Source organism: Aythya ferina (assembly GCF_964211825.1).
Source record: "Aythya ferina genome assembly, chromosome: 1".
Lineage (NCBI taxonomy): Eukaryota > Metazoa > Chordata > Aves > Anseriformes > Anatidae > Aythya > Aythya ferina.
In genome coordinates, this window is record NC_140296.1 from 196,697,702 (window position 1) to 196,715,112 (window position 17,411).

Here is a 17,411-nt window from a genome sequence, read left to right on the forward strand (position 1 = left end):
ACACACCCTATACACATAGAAACGCTCTTTGTTTTGACATATGCAAAACAGATTAACAGTAAACTATTGTCATTTATATAATGCAAAACAGTATATCAGTGGACAATTCACTGAATAAAAATTAGCACAATAAAAGTCACTGAGCATTTTGAAGTCAAATATTAGATGGTGAGTGGCATTAGACAGCTGTAATTAAAATGTAAAGAATATTCAGCATTAAAGCCAAGAGCTCTCTTTTTAACTGAACTTTATTAAATTAGCTTTATGAACAACTGAAGTCTGTTTGAATATCTTATTAAGCTATCTTATTACTCTTTAGTTACTTTACCATAATCCTGAAAGACTATAGGCTTAATTTGCTGTACTATACCAATGTTCACATTTAAGCAGAAGTCCATATCAGACAGGCCTTTTCCATATAGGTCAGTTTAACAACTAGTGACATGTTGGAAACTGCTAGTGGGTACAATTTATCATAAATAACTTCAGTTCTTCAGAAAAATCAATTAAACAGTTAATGATGAGAGTACATTTGAAGATAGACTATGTCTTACATATGAATCAATAGAACTGTTTAAACTTAAAAGGATACGGAAATTTATACAATAAAAAAGGAATGGAGCAATTTTTGACTTATCTTTGTGGTGCAGCATTTCTGTTACTTATCATAAATAACTTTTAAAGGAAATTAATTTTTCAGAGCAATTTATCTTACTACGTTTCCCTTGCAAACGCACTTTTACAAGGGCAACACAATTTCACATAAAAGAACAGGGAGCTAATGAACTGACGTGATCAATTTTTCAGTGACTCAATCAATGCATGTGTTCAATGAATGAAAAAATAGTTCATTCTTAAGTAGTGATAGAGGGTTTTAAAACTCTTCAACTTAAAAAAAAAAAAAAAATCTCAAGGTAATTATTACATTAGCTATTTTACAGATGAGAAGCTAGGTTACAAGGCAGTAAAATCTTGAAAGACAGCCACAAGAAATACACAGCTCTGTATAAGATTTCCATGAAAGACATCAGTAAAATAGGATATGTCAAATTTTACAGCTCTTTTTGATAAACACAAAAACAAATCAGAGCCTGATGATGCTATTGACACTCTAGCACAAAGAAAAGAGTGATTTTTGAAAATATGAATTTAGTAATTGCTCTTTTTCATTATTTTTTTCCAAAATCTTTATTGGTTAAGCCCATATTTTGTAAATGTCATTGACCTGATCAAGTTCCTATTTACTGCTGAAATAACACTTACTACAGGGAAATAAACCAACCTTGGTGCTAAAAAAGTATAACCAACTTCATCAAAATGATCAAGCTTCAGTGTTTCTGAATCTACAAAGATGAAGAGAAAACATTAAATAAGTAAATGACTTATCACCATCATTTCCCTTCTCAAATGCTTGACTAGTTTTTGCATGCATCTATGAAAGAAGGAAATGTTCATTTTGCAACATTCTCCTAATAATATACTTTATATTTCTCAGTATGTCACAGTGTAGGATGAAATTATTTTAATATTATATACAACGCACACCTGACAAAAATAATGTATCTAACAACCTAATTTGAGGTGACATTTAATTATCATGTAAATGATAATGATGCTTTCATTAGAAATACAATCTGATACAAAGAGTTGTTAGAACATGAAGGAAAATGTTTCTAGTATTTTCAGCAATAAAGTAAAAAACAAAAACAAAAAATCATCTATGTAAACATCACTTTCAATTCTACTGAAAACAATGGCTTTAAAAGCTGGTGTCACTGAACACCAGGACCAGATGAGCAAGGATTAGAGATTCACAACATACTACAATGTGTATGAAAACAGAGAAACACTTTTTTTTTTCCTTTCTATTGGTATGGTACCCAATGAAAATGGGAAAAATCCTGAGATGAGGAATACAGAGGAGAATGTCCAGTAGGAATAGAAATACAAGTGAAAAAATAACAACTGCAGTAAACAGAAGGAAATTGAGCAACAAGAATATACTTGCCCATTTTGTTTGCCACTATCCATCAGAAAGAGAAAGCAGGGAAACAGAAAAAAAACAGGGTAAAGCAAAAGGGGTCACAAACCAATATTTTATTCAAACAGCCCCTTGAATAAAAATATTGTGCATAGAAAGATCAAAGGTTCAATTTATGTACAACTGTAGTCTGGAAAAAGACAAACATATCTGAACACTGGAGAATATATGTCCTTATCAATTATTTCTCAAGTACCTTCTATATACTGTGGCTATTTCAAGGGTCTGTTTTGCAGGTTATATTCATGTAAGTGCAAAAACAGATGATCCAATCCATAAAAAGAAACATATTAACTTACTAAAATTTTAATTTTAAACTACTTATGATTTGACAAAGTTATAAAAATAAACCATGAATTATTAAAAACTTGGCATAATCTTCATACCCTGTACATTTATTCATATTTGGATAAAGAAAGTTAAAAGGATGTGATGAGTTCTATTCTATCTACTATCTAGATCTCCTAGTTAGATGTTATATAGATGTAATAAACAAAAAGCTTTCAGTACTCACAAGTATCATTCCAAATTACCACTACAGAATCTGTAAATGGCTTGAAAATAGTCTAAGCCAAAAATGCATTAAAAACATCCACTAAAACTATTTGTAGAGTGCAAAATAAAAACCTAGCCGTAATCCAAACAAAACAGTGTTGTCACATTTATCTATTTCTACAGGCATCAAAGGTAATTTCCTAAATATAATACTGCACCTACAGCAAAAATAACAAAGTAAGCTTACTACTATAGTCCATATCATAATATTTACCTAATAGAATGAAAAAGAATAGTAACCAGACCCTTAAAATTACAGCAACAGAGGATACACAAAGCAATGATTCTACAGGTACATAGCAAGGCAGAAGGGATTGTCAGTGAAACTGGGGTACCTGCACATATTCTATCTTTATAGAATATTTCTTGTACCTTGGGTGTTGGATTAGAATCATTGCTGCAGATTTGGGGTACATATGGTAACATTAGTGAATTCAACAAAATGTATGAATTTTAAACACTTTTTAAAGTGAATCTGAGACTTGGCAATACCAGGACAACCTTCATAGTACTTACATCTGGCTTGAATTAATGGTTCATCTATTTTGGCTTTAATATAATAAAAGCTGTATGATGGTAGCACCAATGCCAAACTGCAAGAGAAATAAGACACGTGAAACAATTATGCTATTTGCAGCAGATTTCTAATTTCATCTTTTAAGTGTTTTGAAACTGTTTAACAAGTTTGGAAATTCAATTATCGTGAGATGAGATAGTTACGTAGTGACAGACCAGCCTCATGCTCTGTAATAGGTATGAGTAGATTCATACAGGTCTTAAAGTTCCCTGTGCTTCTTTTCATTTTTATTCAAACATTTAGGCATAAATGCACTTTTTAATGGTTAAGGGAGGAATTTCCAAATAATTGCAAATAATAAAAAGCATGGTTTTTGTATCTTCCTCTAACACATTTAACATTACAATGTAGCACATGTCAATGTGGTGACTGACAGTAAAAAACACCATATAGTACTGTACCAATCTGATGCATGATTAACTCATAAAAAAAAGCATTTATTAAGAAATTTATCTTGCAGTACTTGAATTCACTTTATGTTCAAGATGCAAAATATTTTCCTGAATCATACAGTCACCACTAATAACCTTTGAACATCGTTGTGCAATAACATCTTAAGATTTGCAATGCATATTATTCCTTTTATATTAAATATATATTTTTCCAAAAAAAAAATATTGCCACTAATTCAATATACACGTAGGAGAGTTCAGTTTTAAAAAGGTATGTAAAGGACAGAAGGTGCAAATCAACACTGCAGAGGTATCATCTCCCACATCACATCCTTAATATTTGTTGTCAGTTTTCATGTCTGAAAAACTGCAGAGTTTTCTAATGGATAGCTGTAGAAATTAACCTTAAAAAAAAAAAGTTGCACAATTGTGCCATAAATGAGATGACCTTTAATGTGCCATGTGCCATTTAAACGGAATGTGAGATTGCTGAATATTTACTGATAGCCTTCTACCAATTCTCCTCTAGGGAAATCACTAGCACTTTACCTGTCATTAGCAGCTACTGCCAACAGAAATTGCTAATTAAAATCTATAATTTTATGTTTAACAGGCTTGCTTCAATGTGATTCCATGGATTTATTGCTGTATCTCATGCCAAGGAGTTCTGTATGAATTAAGAACTCGTATAAACCCAATATATTTCTTTACTCATTGCTAGATGGCATATTATGATTAAAAAAAAAATAAAAATCTTTTCCCCCTGAGGATAATGAGTATAATGACAGAGGAAATAGAACATAAAAGTGGTATGATGAATAAAAGATAAAGTTCTACACCTACATTCACTTGTTAAATTGATTTGTTTGGTTTTGCTTACACATTAATGTTTGGATTCTCATTGGCTGTACAGAAAATAGCAGAAAAGAGAACCAATACAATTACAATAGCTGAAGGCTATTGTAAATCACCACAATACAATTATTATTTTGGTAAACAGTTGACTTGGTATTTGAACCATCTAGTTTTGAACTTGAATACTTCAACTTTTTTGAAATTTGGTAAACCTTAACTTCTTTTCTAATGTCAGTTTGCTATATTACTTCCAAAGTTACAGAGCTGTGTGCTTAAATGATTTTGGAACGATATACACACCAATGTTGTATGCAACGGGGGCAAGACTTCATTTGTTCCTGCTGTCAGTTGTATATGATTTTTAGATAATTAGTCACAAATAGATTGAAGATTTCAGAGATAATTGGTTCCTGCCCTTAAGATCTGACATGTAGGTTAGCAATGTCGTGATATAAGCTATAAAAGTGACTGAAAGAGATTTGCACAGAATAACGTGTTACATTGTTTATTGAGACAAAAAAAAATATGGCATCTTTCTTTTTAATGTGCATATTAAAAACAAGAACATGGAGACAATGAAAAGAAAAGTGGAGGAATCTAAGAGAAAGTGTAGAATTAAAAATCAAAGTATACAGTGACACAGAAAGTAGAAGAAAAATAAGATTCTTAACACCAATCACAAAATCCATTTTTTCCTGTATAATGAAATGCACTAGTGGTAAATCTCAACAGTTGGATAGAAGACTGAGGTTCTCTTCCTTAGACAAAGTAACAATTTTGAGTTATAAAGGTTTAAAGGAACCCAGCAAATCCTGTAGGCCCAGACACAAAATGACCTCATCCTGACTTAACTAGTATAGAAAATAGAACACTAAAAATACTAACCAAAATAAATTAAAAGGGCATTTAACTATGCAGAATTCAGAGAACAGAAATAAGTTACCTGTAATCAGTGCCATTCACAGCAGTCCATGTGTATGTTCTGTTTCCTTTATCAATATATCTCTACAAAGAGATATTGGTCAAGAAACAAATTACTAATTCCGAAGCTTCAAGTAGCGTTCTCTTTTCTTGAGAAATGAAGTATATAACCAAGTCCATTGGGACTCTAGTTATTATTTCGGTAAGTACAACATGAGCTGCAACTACTTTACTTAAACAATTTCCAAAGTTATATTACGCAAAAGAATCATCTACATGTATATCTTTTTATTCAACAGTAAAGAAATGCAAATTTAAATAAAACCAGACAGATACTATCTACCATTTTCCCTTTTATTTTCATTAGCCAGGCCTATACAAACTTTTTGTATGTACTTAGAATTTGATAAAAGATGTTATCTCCTTTATGGACTATTTTGCATTAAAATGACCACAATAACAAAAATCAATTAAAAAAGAAGAATTTGTAAGTAACTCAGTAACAACAACAACACATCCGTGCCTGTCCTTTCAGTATTACAGTACCAGTGACTGTAATACAGGTATTACACTGGAGTCATAAGTGCAGCCATATAGTCCTGGCTGTACCGCATGCTAAAATTATTTGTGTTTCTAATCACATTAAGAGGGTCTTGCATTTGTGAATAATTTAGAATGGGAGTAAGTTCTTCCAGTCTTCTATTCTTCACCCCATTTTTTTTTAAAGTATGTTAATACATCAGGATAAGTTTTACCATTCACTTTCTTTTGATATGAATAAATAAATAAATAAATAAAGACATAAAGACATGATAGGCACAACCCCACAGTTCCCTATAGATTTGATCATTAATGCACATATGTCAGCACTGACTGATAGAGTTTCACTCAGTTTTCTACACTGAAAATTAAAAGTTTATTCCAGCTGCAACATACTATTATTCTACAGAGATTTGTAAGTATACACACTGCAACATCACATACAGTGATGAAAGGTATCACAGGTTCATTCTTTCACTGTGATAAAGCAAAAGTGTGAAAATGGCCATGGTAATGGGAAAGAGACATCTTTTTTTGACATTTATGATTCAAAACCTCCTTATTACTTGGTTCCTTCTTGTCTTGCACAGCATGATAATTTAAATCATTTAATAGCTATTTGTGAAAAAAAAGAAAAGAAAAGAAAAGAAAAGAAAAGAAAAGAAAAGAAAAGAAAAGAAAAGAAAAGAAAAGAAAAGAAAAGAAAAGAAAAGAAAAGAAAAGAAAAGAAAAGAAAAGAAAAGAGAAAAAAAAAAAAGCATGTATCAATGGCTAATATCCTAGTATATTTTATATTTAAGGTAAAGGGATGGCTGAACACACTCCTTTCCAAGCCTATCTATATTCAATAACGTGCCTATACTGTTACTGCAGCTCAAGAATAATTAGACACTTGAACCTAGCAGTGACAACACCTCCAAACCATGCACAGCACCGTGGTTTGCACACCATGTGCAAATGCAAGAGAAAAGTAGGAAGGCAGGTAGAGAACTGGGCTCATATTAAATCCTCTCATCACCAGCGCTGTGAGCATGCCTGAAGGCAAACTGGCTGAAACCTCCCTTCAAAGATAACACAGCAGATCATGTCCTCATATATCTGCTCCCATTTACCTTTGCCTACTTTATTACTGAGCCATCTGATGCAGTCTCACCCCAGGTGGTTACTGCTGAAGAACCTACATGTTATTGCAGTTCTTGTGACTCTTCAGTTTGCACTACTGCCCACCCCAGCCGCCCAAATGTGGCAATGCTTTTGTGTCTATGGCATCTTCACTGTTAGTTGGAAAGCCCCTGAGGCCTTGGGAGACTCCAGCACACCCCACCCACGCTTGCTCTGAGTCCAGTCTCTATGCTGTAGTATGAGGTCATCTCCCAGGACACTGCTGGGGCCAGCTGCAATACAAAAAGAAAGCAATGCAAAAAACCCAAAAGCAAAACAAAAAAGGACATCAATTTGAAGCCTCGAGACTGCAACTGTCAGTTCTGAGCAACTGACCACATCAGCCCTTTTTATAAGAAAATATATGAAACTATCAAATCCTAAGTGATGCATGGCTCATGCGTGGCCAGTGGTCTGAAGCAGCTTTATTCTGGCTCTAGCAGCCTGAAGCTGGGAGGATGCAATAACTTGAAGCAGTCACCATTGCCAGCCATCTCTGGCTGCTGCCTTCTCTGTGAGGGGTCTGAGCAGAGGAAGACATCTCACACCACAAAGCAAGGTAAGGTGAGAGAAATTAATTTCACTGGGGACTTGAAGCATCTAGGTTCAAATGGCTTGAGATATTTTATTCTATTTGAATAAAATCTTTCAGTTTGTGGTCTGGGCTGTGTATGACTGACACATTCTCATGCACCCAAGGATGTCACATTCCCCCCAGTGCAGTAGCTGACTCCAGCATTTGCCAGCATGAACAATTTCCCTCCCTCACTCTTCTGGCAAACAACTGTAGGGCCAGCTGTTATGGACTTTTCACAAGGGCACCACACAGCCTGAGAAATGCAAGCACAGCCTGAGATCTCTTCAAAAACTTTGCCATGAATGCAACTTCTTGTACAACCACAATGGCGTTAATATTTTTTTGTTTGTTTGTTTGTTTTGATCCTCTAATCCCCACTTTTCTAGCCACCTACACAGAGCCTTTTTCACCCACAGACTTGGATAGACTCTCCTTAAAACAACAATGCAAGCCTAAAAATGTAATTAACTTGATTGGATTCTGTAGCATATGCCTTGTGAGAAAAAAAATAAATAAAAATGTCACTGGAGACTTCTGACATTTAAGTACAAACAGCAAAACCACTGGAGGTAGCAAAGTTACAGGAGATTGACAGGAGAGAACAGCTAATACTACTCATGAACAATTATCTGCACATATCCAAACAATAGTATTATTCTCTTCATTTTCTTCTGATAATCCATTACATTAGCTATCTTCAAGCTGTTTTACATTGATTGCAACAATTTCAAAAAGCTGTTTGTGAATGTAACTGTGCAGCATGCTCTTGCCATATCTGCTCCTGTGGTACTTTGATCAGGATTTCCTGTTTCAAGTCGCCAAAAAGAAAGGCATGCAGGTAAGGATCCATATCATATTTCAGGATTTCCTTTTGCTAGGATACATGTACATGTATATCTGTGTCTTGTTAGAGAAATCACTAGTGATCTGTCAGGAGTTTGGATTTTGGACGTGAAAATGAAAAAGAACTGAACAAGCACAAGTAAATAATACAACTGTAAGATGACATTGCTTATCCCAAGTTATCTTCATTTATGGCATATAAACATTTTTTTTTCTTTTTTCTTTATTCCCATTCAAAATATAAACTATTAATCCTATCTTTGAACACCTCCACAAGCAAATTAATGACTTTATTTTAGGATCCATGCACAGAAGTAGGCTGGGTCTACTTCCTGGTGAACAGACTACAAGACCTCATCAACAACTACCTGATTAAAGACACACCAAAGAAACCAATTAAAAAAAAAATCCTTTTCATATATATATAATTTCTTTTACTCTAAGCCAGTAAAACTAGCAAATGTACGGGCAAAAAAATGATATAAACTGACATTATAAAATGAACATCTTTCCACGATTTCACAGTATTTTTATGCTTTTTGTTTGCTCCTGTAAATCTAGTTATCTGTTTCTATCTTACCTCATCTTGGGACTTGACCAGTGTTTCAAATGTTTTTTCTCCACTTTCTCCATCTATCATTTTCTTTCGAATCTATTGGCAAGAAAAAATAAATAAAAATAAGAACTAGGTATTGCATGTAACATGATTAAAGTTTCCCGTAATTTAAGGCATTTTATAGAAACACAGAAAATAGTAAGGCATTTGAAAGTCATGAATCTTGATTTTTTTTTTTTTAATGTTTCTATTTTCTGATTTTTCTAATTAGAAGTAGCTTTATCCAAATATGACTGAATTAACAGACTTATGTATTAACATTTCTGGTATACCTTGCATATCAAGACAATCCCATGGATGAGAATGTGTTTTGTCTAGAACTTCTAGTGCTTCCCAGCACATCTGTGATTCAGCTAGTTACAGTGATTCAAAACAAAGATTTATATCAGTCAGAGATAAATTCCTCTCTGAAGCAGCAGTTCTAAGAAACTGAAGCTGGAATTTAACAGATACCAAGAAATGCTAATTATTATCATTATGAAAGAACTATTTCAAATGAAGTGAAAAAAAATGTTTTAAAACATTAAAAGTTAAAATAAAATTCTATTTTATGTCACAAAATTAACAAACTATTTAAAAATGATTTATAAGTAAATAAGTAAATGTAAATTACTACTATGTAAAATTGTAAATTACTAAATTACTATTGTAATTATTGTAATAATAAAAATTATTTTAAATGTAAATTACTAAATGTAAATTACTGTAAATAAGTAAATAAGTAAATTACTTATAAGTAATAAGTAAATGATTTATAAGTACTGTGAAATTAGTAATTCAAAAATATACATAGCAATTCATTTTGTTGTCAACAACTTAAGTAACTTTATTTCTCATTTCCTTACCACAGCAGTAAGTTTGTATTAATCAAAATCAATGCAGAGAGGGAAAAAAAATATAAAGCTTTAAAATATTTCAGATAATAGATTAATATCCTCTGAGAAGTGTTCTATTTCTAAAAAAATTTACAAATTTTCCCTTCCCATGAATTAGCACTTAATAAAGGAGACTGGAGAAAAATTATTTAAATAGCAATTATGGTAACTTTCAAAATGAGAGAAATATAGTTCATTGTCTTTGCTTAAGAATAAACTGAGCTTAATTTGTAAAAACCTTTCATTATAACTTCATTGCTCTAAGTCAACATCTTGAATTTTTGAATTGAAATTTTTGAGTGAAATAGGTTTCCATTCAAAATCTAGAACATGTATTGCTTTTCAGTTATTACACAATAAAATACAAGTACCACGTACTAAGAATGCAGTCAATCTCACCTCAACTTTAATATCATTTTCCAATTCAGCGTCTAGAAAATCCAGCGTAACTGGCTCCTGGGATTTTGGATTCTGGAGCATAAGATATTAAGTGACCAAAAAATAAAGACAGAGTACTGTAATGTTACAGATAAATTGCTAGAAATCATTCTAATCCCTTCACTTTAAAGTAAACTACTTACTTACCCATGCAAGCTACTTGCTTACTCATTTGTTTTAATCTCTTATAACATAAAAAATTCCTAGCAGCTCTTTGTCATTTATTTTATTTAATTGGATAGAGAGGCGAATTAGGCAAGTGAAAATCAGATTAATCCTAATGACTAGTGTCTGTCCACAGTCTGTTAAGCAGGGGGTTCACGTTGGGAGGTTGTTTCCCCTGCTGCCACAGACTAAGGTGAGAGAAGAAATGTCAGAGGAAGCATCTCCTACAAGGCATCCTGCCTTCAAAAAGGGAGGGGGAAAGTTGGGAAAGTTTTCCAGCTGGCCAGTAAGATGAAACAATTGTACTACTTTGCAGTTTTGCCAAAAACAAGAGTACAGACTTGTTGTTTTGAGATGGGAATGGACTGTGGTTCAAGACTCAAAGGGACAGCGATTGCAATAAAAGATTTATTTCTTATAACAAAATAAAATCATTATTATTGTGGGCACTAAAGGACTTCCCTGAACATCTGGCAGTTTTGAATGCATTTCTCTTGACATCAGTACTCCTATCTCTGTTTAAAAGATAGAAACCTACATCACAGAAATGCTGTGACCTGGGAGCTTCAAGACCTGTGGATGTCGTGATATCTACCGTCCACTACAGATGGTTTGCATCTGCCGTGATCCACATCTCTGAGGAGAGCAGGAAGACCCAGTACTGTGCTATTGCTAGGTCCAGCTCTGCTGAACTAGCTCCAGCCACCCAGCAGGCTCTACTCCCTTCTCAGTTGCAGTTTGCATTTACTTGGACAGAGCTGTCTTCCACGTGAACTGTCCGGAATCTGACTTTTTTTTTTTTTAAGGAATTTTGGCTAAGTCCCATTGACTTGATATTGCTGCCAAATAATATTAACTGTCCTTAAATGTGGTATAAAAATCCTTGATCCTCATCGCTCATAAGTTATTTAATATACCCACCTGATGAAGGATCTTAGGAGAAAGAACTATGGAAATTTATTATTTAACCATTTCAATCTGATACTTTAGAATAGGATATGAATCCAGTTTTATTAATTTATTTTGAATGATATACATATATCCTTTGTAATAGGATGGTTCACATATTAAAGGATCTCAAGACCAACTATATCAACCCAACTATACTAACGTAGTTGTAGGATACACTGAAGTCCCTTCTTTAAAATGATGATTATATTCCTTTTATGCTAGTAGACAACAGTTGGAATTAGACAACATACTCTGGCAAAGGTATATGATGAATGCACATATGACTTCTATGGAAGAATGCAAGCATGTTTCATCACAATTTAGGTGTATATTCCCAGTTCATATTGGAAGAAAGTTGTCCTGAATAGCTGATAAAAGATGCCTTCATATAATGTAAAAGCATATAAAAGATGACTTCATATAATAATCTGGACACTAGTACTTATTTTCAAGACTGTAATATAGAACAGTATTAGAAGATAAATGACTATTCCTTCATATTCTTAAGGTACAAATGTACCTGTTTCTAGGTATAGGGAATTCATTTTCTTATCAAGTAAGACTTGCTCTCTGCTAAGGGAAAAGTGAAGAAATTTTTTCATGCACTGGAAAGATTTCAGACAAAGAATCTGGATTATTTTTTTAATGCCTACTGGTAACTTCAAATAAATTTTAATTTTCTTATTTATAAAGGATAAATAAAACTTGTACCTTTAACACAAGATTAAAATATGATCTATACTAATTCAATACATTCAGTACAGCCTTTTCTAATGCATTTTCTTTTCTTCCCCAACAAATCCACACCCTCAAAATAAATAGCAAAAGGATAAAATGTAAAAATAAATAAAAAATACATTTTCTTACATGCAATGGATAATGAATAGCATGGTCAAACCCAAACAGCATGCATGAAGGCATTACCATGGCAGAAGTTGCATTTATGAAGTTCACATTCCATTCCAACACACAAAGGAACAGAAAAGAAAAGAAATGGTAAAAAAAAGAAATAAAAAAGCCATCACATCAAATCAATAATACTCATTTCAAATGATAACCCGGGTTATCCATAGTTAAGGAGTCCCAAAGACAAATAGATAAATTTATCAGTCTGTCAAAATTAAAGTACACATTCACAAGCTTTCCTTGTTCTTTTTAAGATGTTATATCACCACACATTCTTTATCAGGTATTAATGGCATTTTATATATGAAGAAATAAAGCATATACAGAAATACATTATGTGATGTGCTTGAGGCACAAAAAATCTCTTAGAGATTAGAAAATTCTTAGCCCACTACTTTAAAGATTGTTTGTTACCCACTATGTCTTTTTTTCCCAGAGTGTGTATTTACCAGTATTTGGGCTCCATAATTTTCTCTTCCTAGGTTGCCATTTTGTAGGGTTTATTCCAAGCCACGAAGAAACAAACTTAATGTTCAGTTTGCTCTTCTCTTTATTCAGTCATGCACGCAACATGACTAGAATAAGCACAACACCACTACATTCACCAGCACAACTTAATAAAACAAAACAGAAGTAAATCACTAGCAATGAAGCATGCAAATGAAGGGAAATGCAATCCATTTTCAGCATGAAAAATAAAGGCTAAGATCTATTACTTCAATGACAAATCAAGAAGGAAACAAAGAAAGAAAGAACTGGTGCAGCAACATAAGAAAATTAATGTGTGCATTTGGGAGGTCAGTATTCTCACAAATTATGTGGACGGCTTTCCTTGGTGTGAGTTGCAGGAACCTATTTCCTGTTTATACCTGGGGTACTGATGAAGATGTGGGCTGTTAGGCTTTACAACTAACGATGATAAGAAGGCAGAAAAATCCTGGGCCCTAGGGGAAGTCCAAAGAGCAGCTTGCAACATGGGTGGGAGCCCAATGCTTTTCCTGAGCAGATGGCACAGCTAGGAGAACCCAGCCACAGCAAAATTACACCTCAATTCACTGAAGAACCAGCTGCGCTCTGAAAATTGAGATTTGGTATGTGCCAGTGCTGATTTCTCCAGCACATACAAAAAAATTTAGCCCAAGGTCTTCTAGATGTATAAGAACAGTCATTTGAGACTTGGTGAAATCAATGACTTAAAATAGATGAGGACTTTAAACCGTGATTTTACTGTTGTTGCTATGCAAGCAATTAGTTTTGCATGATATATTCCCATGTTTAAAATGTTATCAGGATATACTGCGTCTAATTTTGTTATTTTCTTGTTACGTAGTTAATCTATTCCTTTAATTCCTTTTTTTTTTTTTTTTTTAAGTTTTCATTAGGTGTTTTCTGTTCTTGAATTACATAAATGTAACTAAATTTCCCTTTCGCTGTTTGGTTTAATTACAGTTAATCTTCTGCATTTGGATTTACTAATCTGATAAACCTTACATAAATAATAGATATTATTTCCTGCTCTGACATGATATCATGTCCTGCTCTGACTTATGTGGAAAAACAAACAAACAAACACTGACCATCTTATTAAAATTCGGTTATACAGCATATACTGTACAATTAATCTTGGCAATAAAGTCATAAGTCATTCTCTCGACTTATGGTTTATGCAAGCAAAGCCAGCACAAGTAGTCTCTCTTTTTTTTTTTTTTTTTTTTTCCCAGTCTTCAAATTTATTTCAAAATCTGAAGAATAATTTTTACAACACAGCTCTAATTAGCACCTATTAGTAAAGCACCATAATTTAATGGAACACCCTTCACTACAGCCACTAACATGTTTTTTTATTATTTAAACAAGAAAGGATGCAGGCTTCATGCTTTGGAAGCTGTTTGTCAAAGTAAACACTTTTTTAGTTAGATTTTTCCTAGCAAGCAGGACAGAAACTTTCTAACATTTATTTCCAGGTCTATGCACTCTAATTCACTAATCACCTCCATCCAAAGTTACCTGTACATTGGGTCTCCTTTTTCTCAAATTAACTTTTGGTATGCCCACACCAATATGCTGAAGTAATAAAAAAGCAGTAATTTATATTTTTACACTATTAGTAAACAGCCTGCTTATAGAAGTGAAATCTTCCCTACACATCTCTATTTTCTAGTGCATATATACTGGACCCAGGGACTAGCCCTCATTCTGCCCAGGAGTTCCAAGCTCTCTATCAGAGTTACACACAGGTTTTGTAACAGGAAACAAAATATAAACATATGTTAAACAATATTAACAGAGATCTCTCCTTCCCAAGGTACTCAGCCAGAATTAAAATGTGGAATAAGAGTTTCAACTTTTGTTTACTGTTCTCTCTGCTCTTAACCCTCTATCTTCCCCTACATTTCTTTCAAAATATAAACCATAAGGTCAATACCAAACCCTACTGAAAGCACGTGGAGTTTTATAATTACAATTAGCTGATCAGAACCATAAGAAAAGTGAAGAATAGGATGCTAATACTTAGAATGAATATCAAAACCTGAATTACTCACTATTTTCAAATCTTATCTAATTAAGACTGATCTTGTTAACACATGCTTAATGCAAACTAACTAGTCAGTCTAGTGACTATACTTATTTGGTGGGACAGGTACCTGTTTTTTTCCCAGAAGAATGTGAAAACACACACATGAGAAGAAAAAATGCAAAAATAAGTATTTGCTTAAAAATGTAATATAACTAATTACAGAAAATTGAAAAAAAAATAATTTAAAACCATATTAAAATGAATGTTTAAAAATGTTTCCAATGTTATGCTTTGACATAGTTTACATGCACAAAAATAAACATAATGGAAAAGTTTTTAACCTGCTTTTGAATCTGCCTTTTTAAGAATTTTTTCGTTTGTACAAACAACTTCACAAGTTCAGAGTTTCTAAGGATTTTTTTAATTATTATAATTATTTTTTGTGATATGATGCTGCAAGACTTTCTCAAAATATTCATTGTGTTGAACCAGTTTTGATTTCAGGTAACAGATTTTCAGAAGGAAAGACATTGAGAAGAAGGCACTACTGGAAGTTTAACACACCCTCACCTCTTCAAAGGTAAATACGTAGTTATGTTTTAGTTTACATCTACAGAAAAACTGCTGTCAAAGAGGGTTAAGATGTTGTTAGTTAATATATTAACGGCTACCAGGATGTTCAACTAAAATTAATATGACATGTTAAAGGAAGTCCATGAGTTCTAAATACATCCGTCTTTGGAGTGTACCTTAGTTTTAAAACGTAGTTCTTGTTTCAGTCTGTATAGCATGCACTACCCCAAACAAACTGGGAGTGAAAAAGTCTAGTCTGTGTAACTGTTAATAACAATAATAACAATAATAATGCACAGGCTTAATATTACATTTTGATATTATTCTATGACATAAAACACATCACATATAAAATATCCTTTTTTTTTAACATACTGTAAATCAAACATTTGAGCAGTACTTGTAAGCAGCTCCAGACTTCTATATCCTTTAAGTAAAAAAATCTATGCAGAGAAATTATGATAATTAGTTTCCTAATAATCTGTCTCAATCTGCCCAGATTTTGTTGGGAAGAGATGAATTTTTCATTCTCTAACAAAAGTTCTTTAGTGTTGTGAGTTTACACTGCAGAATAATTGCACGTACGAGATGAACAGAATCCGTATCTACTAGTTTCACACAAAATGGTGCCTAAATGAGAATGCTACATTGCTTCATTTTATATTCCTTCTGTTAACAAAATGCTAGTATAATTTGCATATAAGGAAAAAGTAAACCACCTGCCAGCATCTGAATTTCTAATTATCTCTACTGAAGAAAAGATTCTAAATAATGATACAATTATTTGTCTCAGAATATTTCCCCAAGCATAATCATCAAATCAAAACTTTCAGTTTTTAACACGTTATGAAAACCAAATGTATATATATAGAAATTGAAGTGCTCACAAATTGAGAAAACCTATAAAAAAATACAAAACCCTTCTTTTTCTTCTTGTTTTTCTTTTTAAAAGTATACTTTCAAAATAAATTAACAAGGATATTCCATCAATACTTAAGACTGAGTTATTCCTTCTCTTCTCAAAAAGCATACATTTCTTTTGCTACACACTTGGCAAAAGATTTCAAACATTTTTATTGCTTCAGGAAATTAATTCACATATTCACAATGCAAATTCCCTCATCTTGAAAATTAAATGAATTACTAAAATATGTAGATCATTTATTTCCCTGCCTTTGACAGTTAAATATGCTGGAGTACTGAAAAATCCCTCTTGTAGCTATTGTAGGACTCTGGTGAATAATCGAGAGAGGACAGTTGCACAGCTATGAGGTCAAAGAGTTGCTGCTACTCTGCCACAGGAACATGGCTAGGAGGAATAAAGTGATGAATATGCATCCAATTTACTAAACACAGTATTTCCATGCCTAAAGGCAGCAAGTACAGGCTTTAATTACTTAAGAAGTTTCTCTTAAGTGTACTAAGTGCTAAGAAATAAATGATATATGTGAGTAGGGTGCCACTGAAGTTTAAAAGCCATACTAGCCTTATTTGCTTGTGTATTAAGTTCTTGCTTTTATCATGCCCATATATTACTCAAATCATCTAAATAAGAAACGTTAATATTGACAGCTAAACTACATGGATGTGCTCTTTGATCTGCAGTGATTTGCAATAATTTCTGAACTGTTATCTGTACATTATTCTATCAACCTGGAGATTATTTATTTATTTATTTTTATTAATTCAGTTTTAATTTTGCCTGTTATAGAATGGTGCATTTGTGCACTGTGAACAAAATTTGCCAAAAGTATGTTTCTAAAAAAGTATGTTTAAAGCATTTTGAAATATTCCATTAAACAAAAGATTTGTTGACATGGAGAAACCCTTCACTAAAATAGAGTTTGAAGTTCTGATTTCTGAATAAAAATTTAAAAAAAAAATAATAATAATCAGCCATTCACCTT

The 17,411-nt window shown here is 32.8% G+C and overlaps 1 protein-coding gene across 7 annotated transcripts in view; it reads right to left on the reverse strand.

The window, feature by feature from the left end:
• Positions 1-17,411, reverse strand: part of CACNA2D1 (calcium voltage-gated channel auxiliary subunit alpha2delta 1) — a 425,824-nt gene that overhangs the window by 29,157 nt on the left and 379,256 nt on the right. Inside the window, exons 19-24 of one of the 7 annotated variants that reach the window (XM_084535079.1) lie at positions 14,421-14,477; positions 10,353-10,424; positions 9,043-9,114; positions 5,364-5,425; positions 3,113-3,189; positions 1,283-1,343 (exon numbers count right to left, since the gene is read on the reverse strand). In XM_084535079.1, coding sequence (XP_084391205.1) covers positions 1,283-1,343; positions 3,113-3,189; positions 5,364-5,425; positions 9,043-9,114; positions 10,353-10,424; positions 14,421-14,477 — 401 coding nt within the window. The other 6 variants (XM_084535078.1, XM_084535082.1, XM_084535080.1 and 3 more) reach the window with 6 other exon arrangements.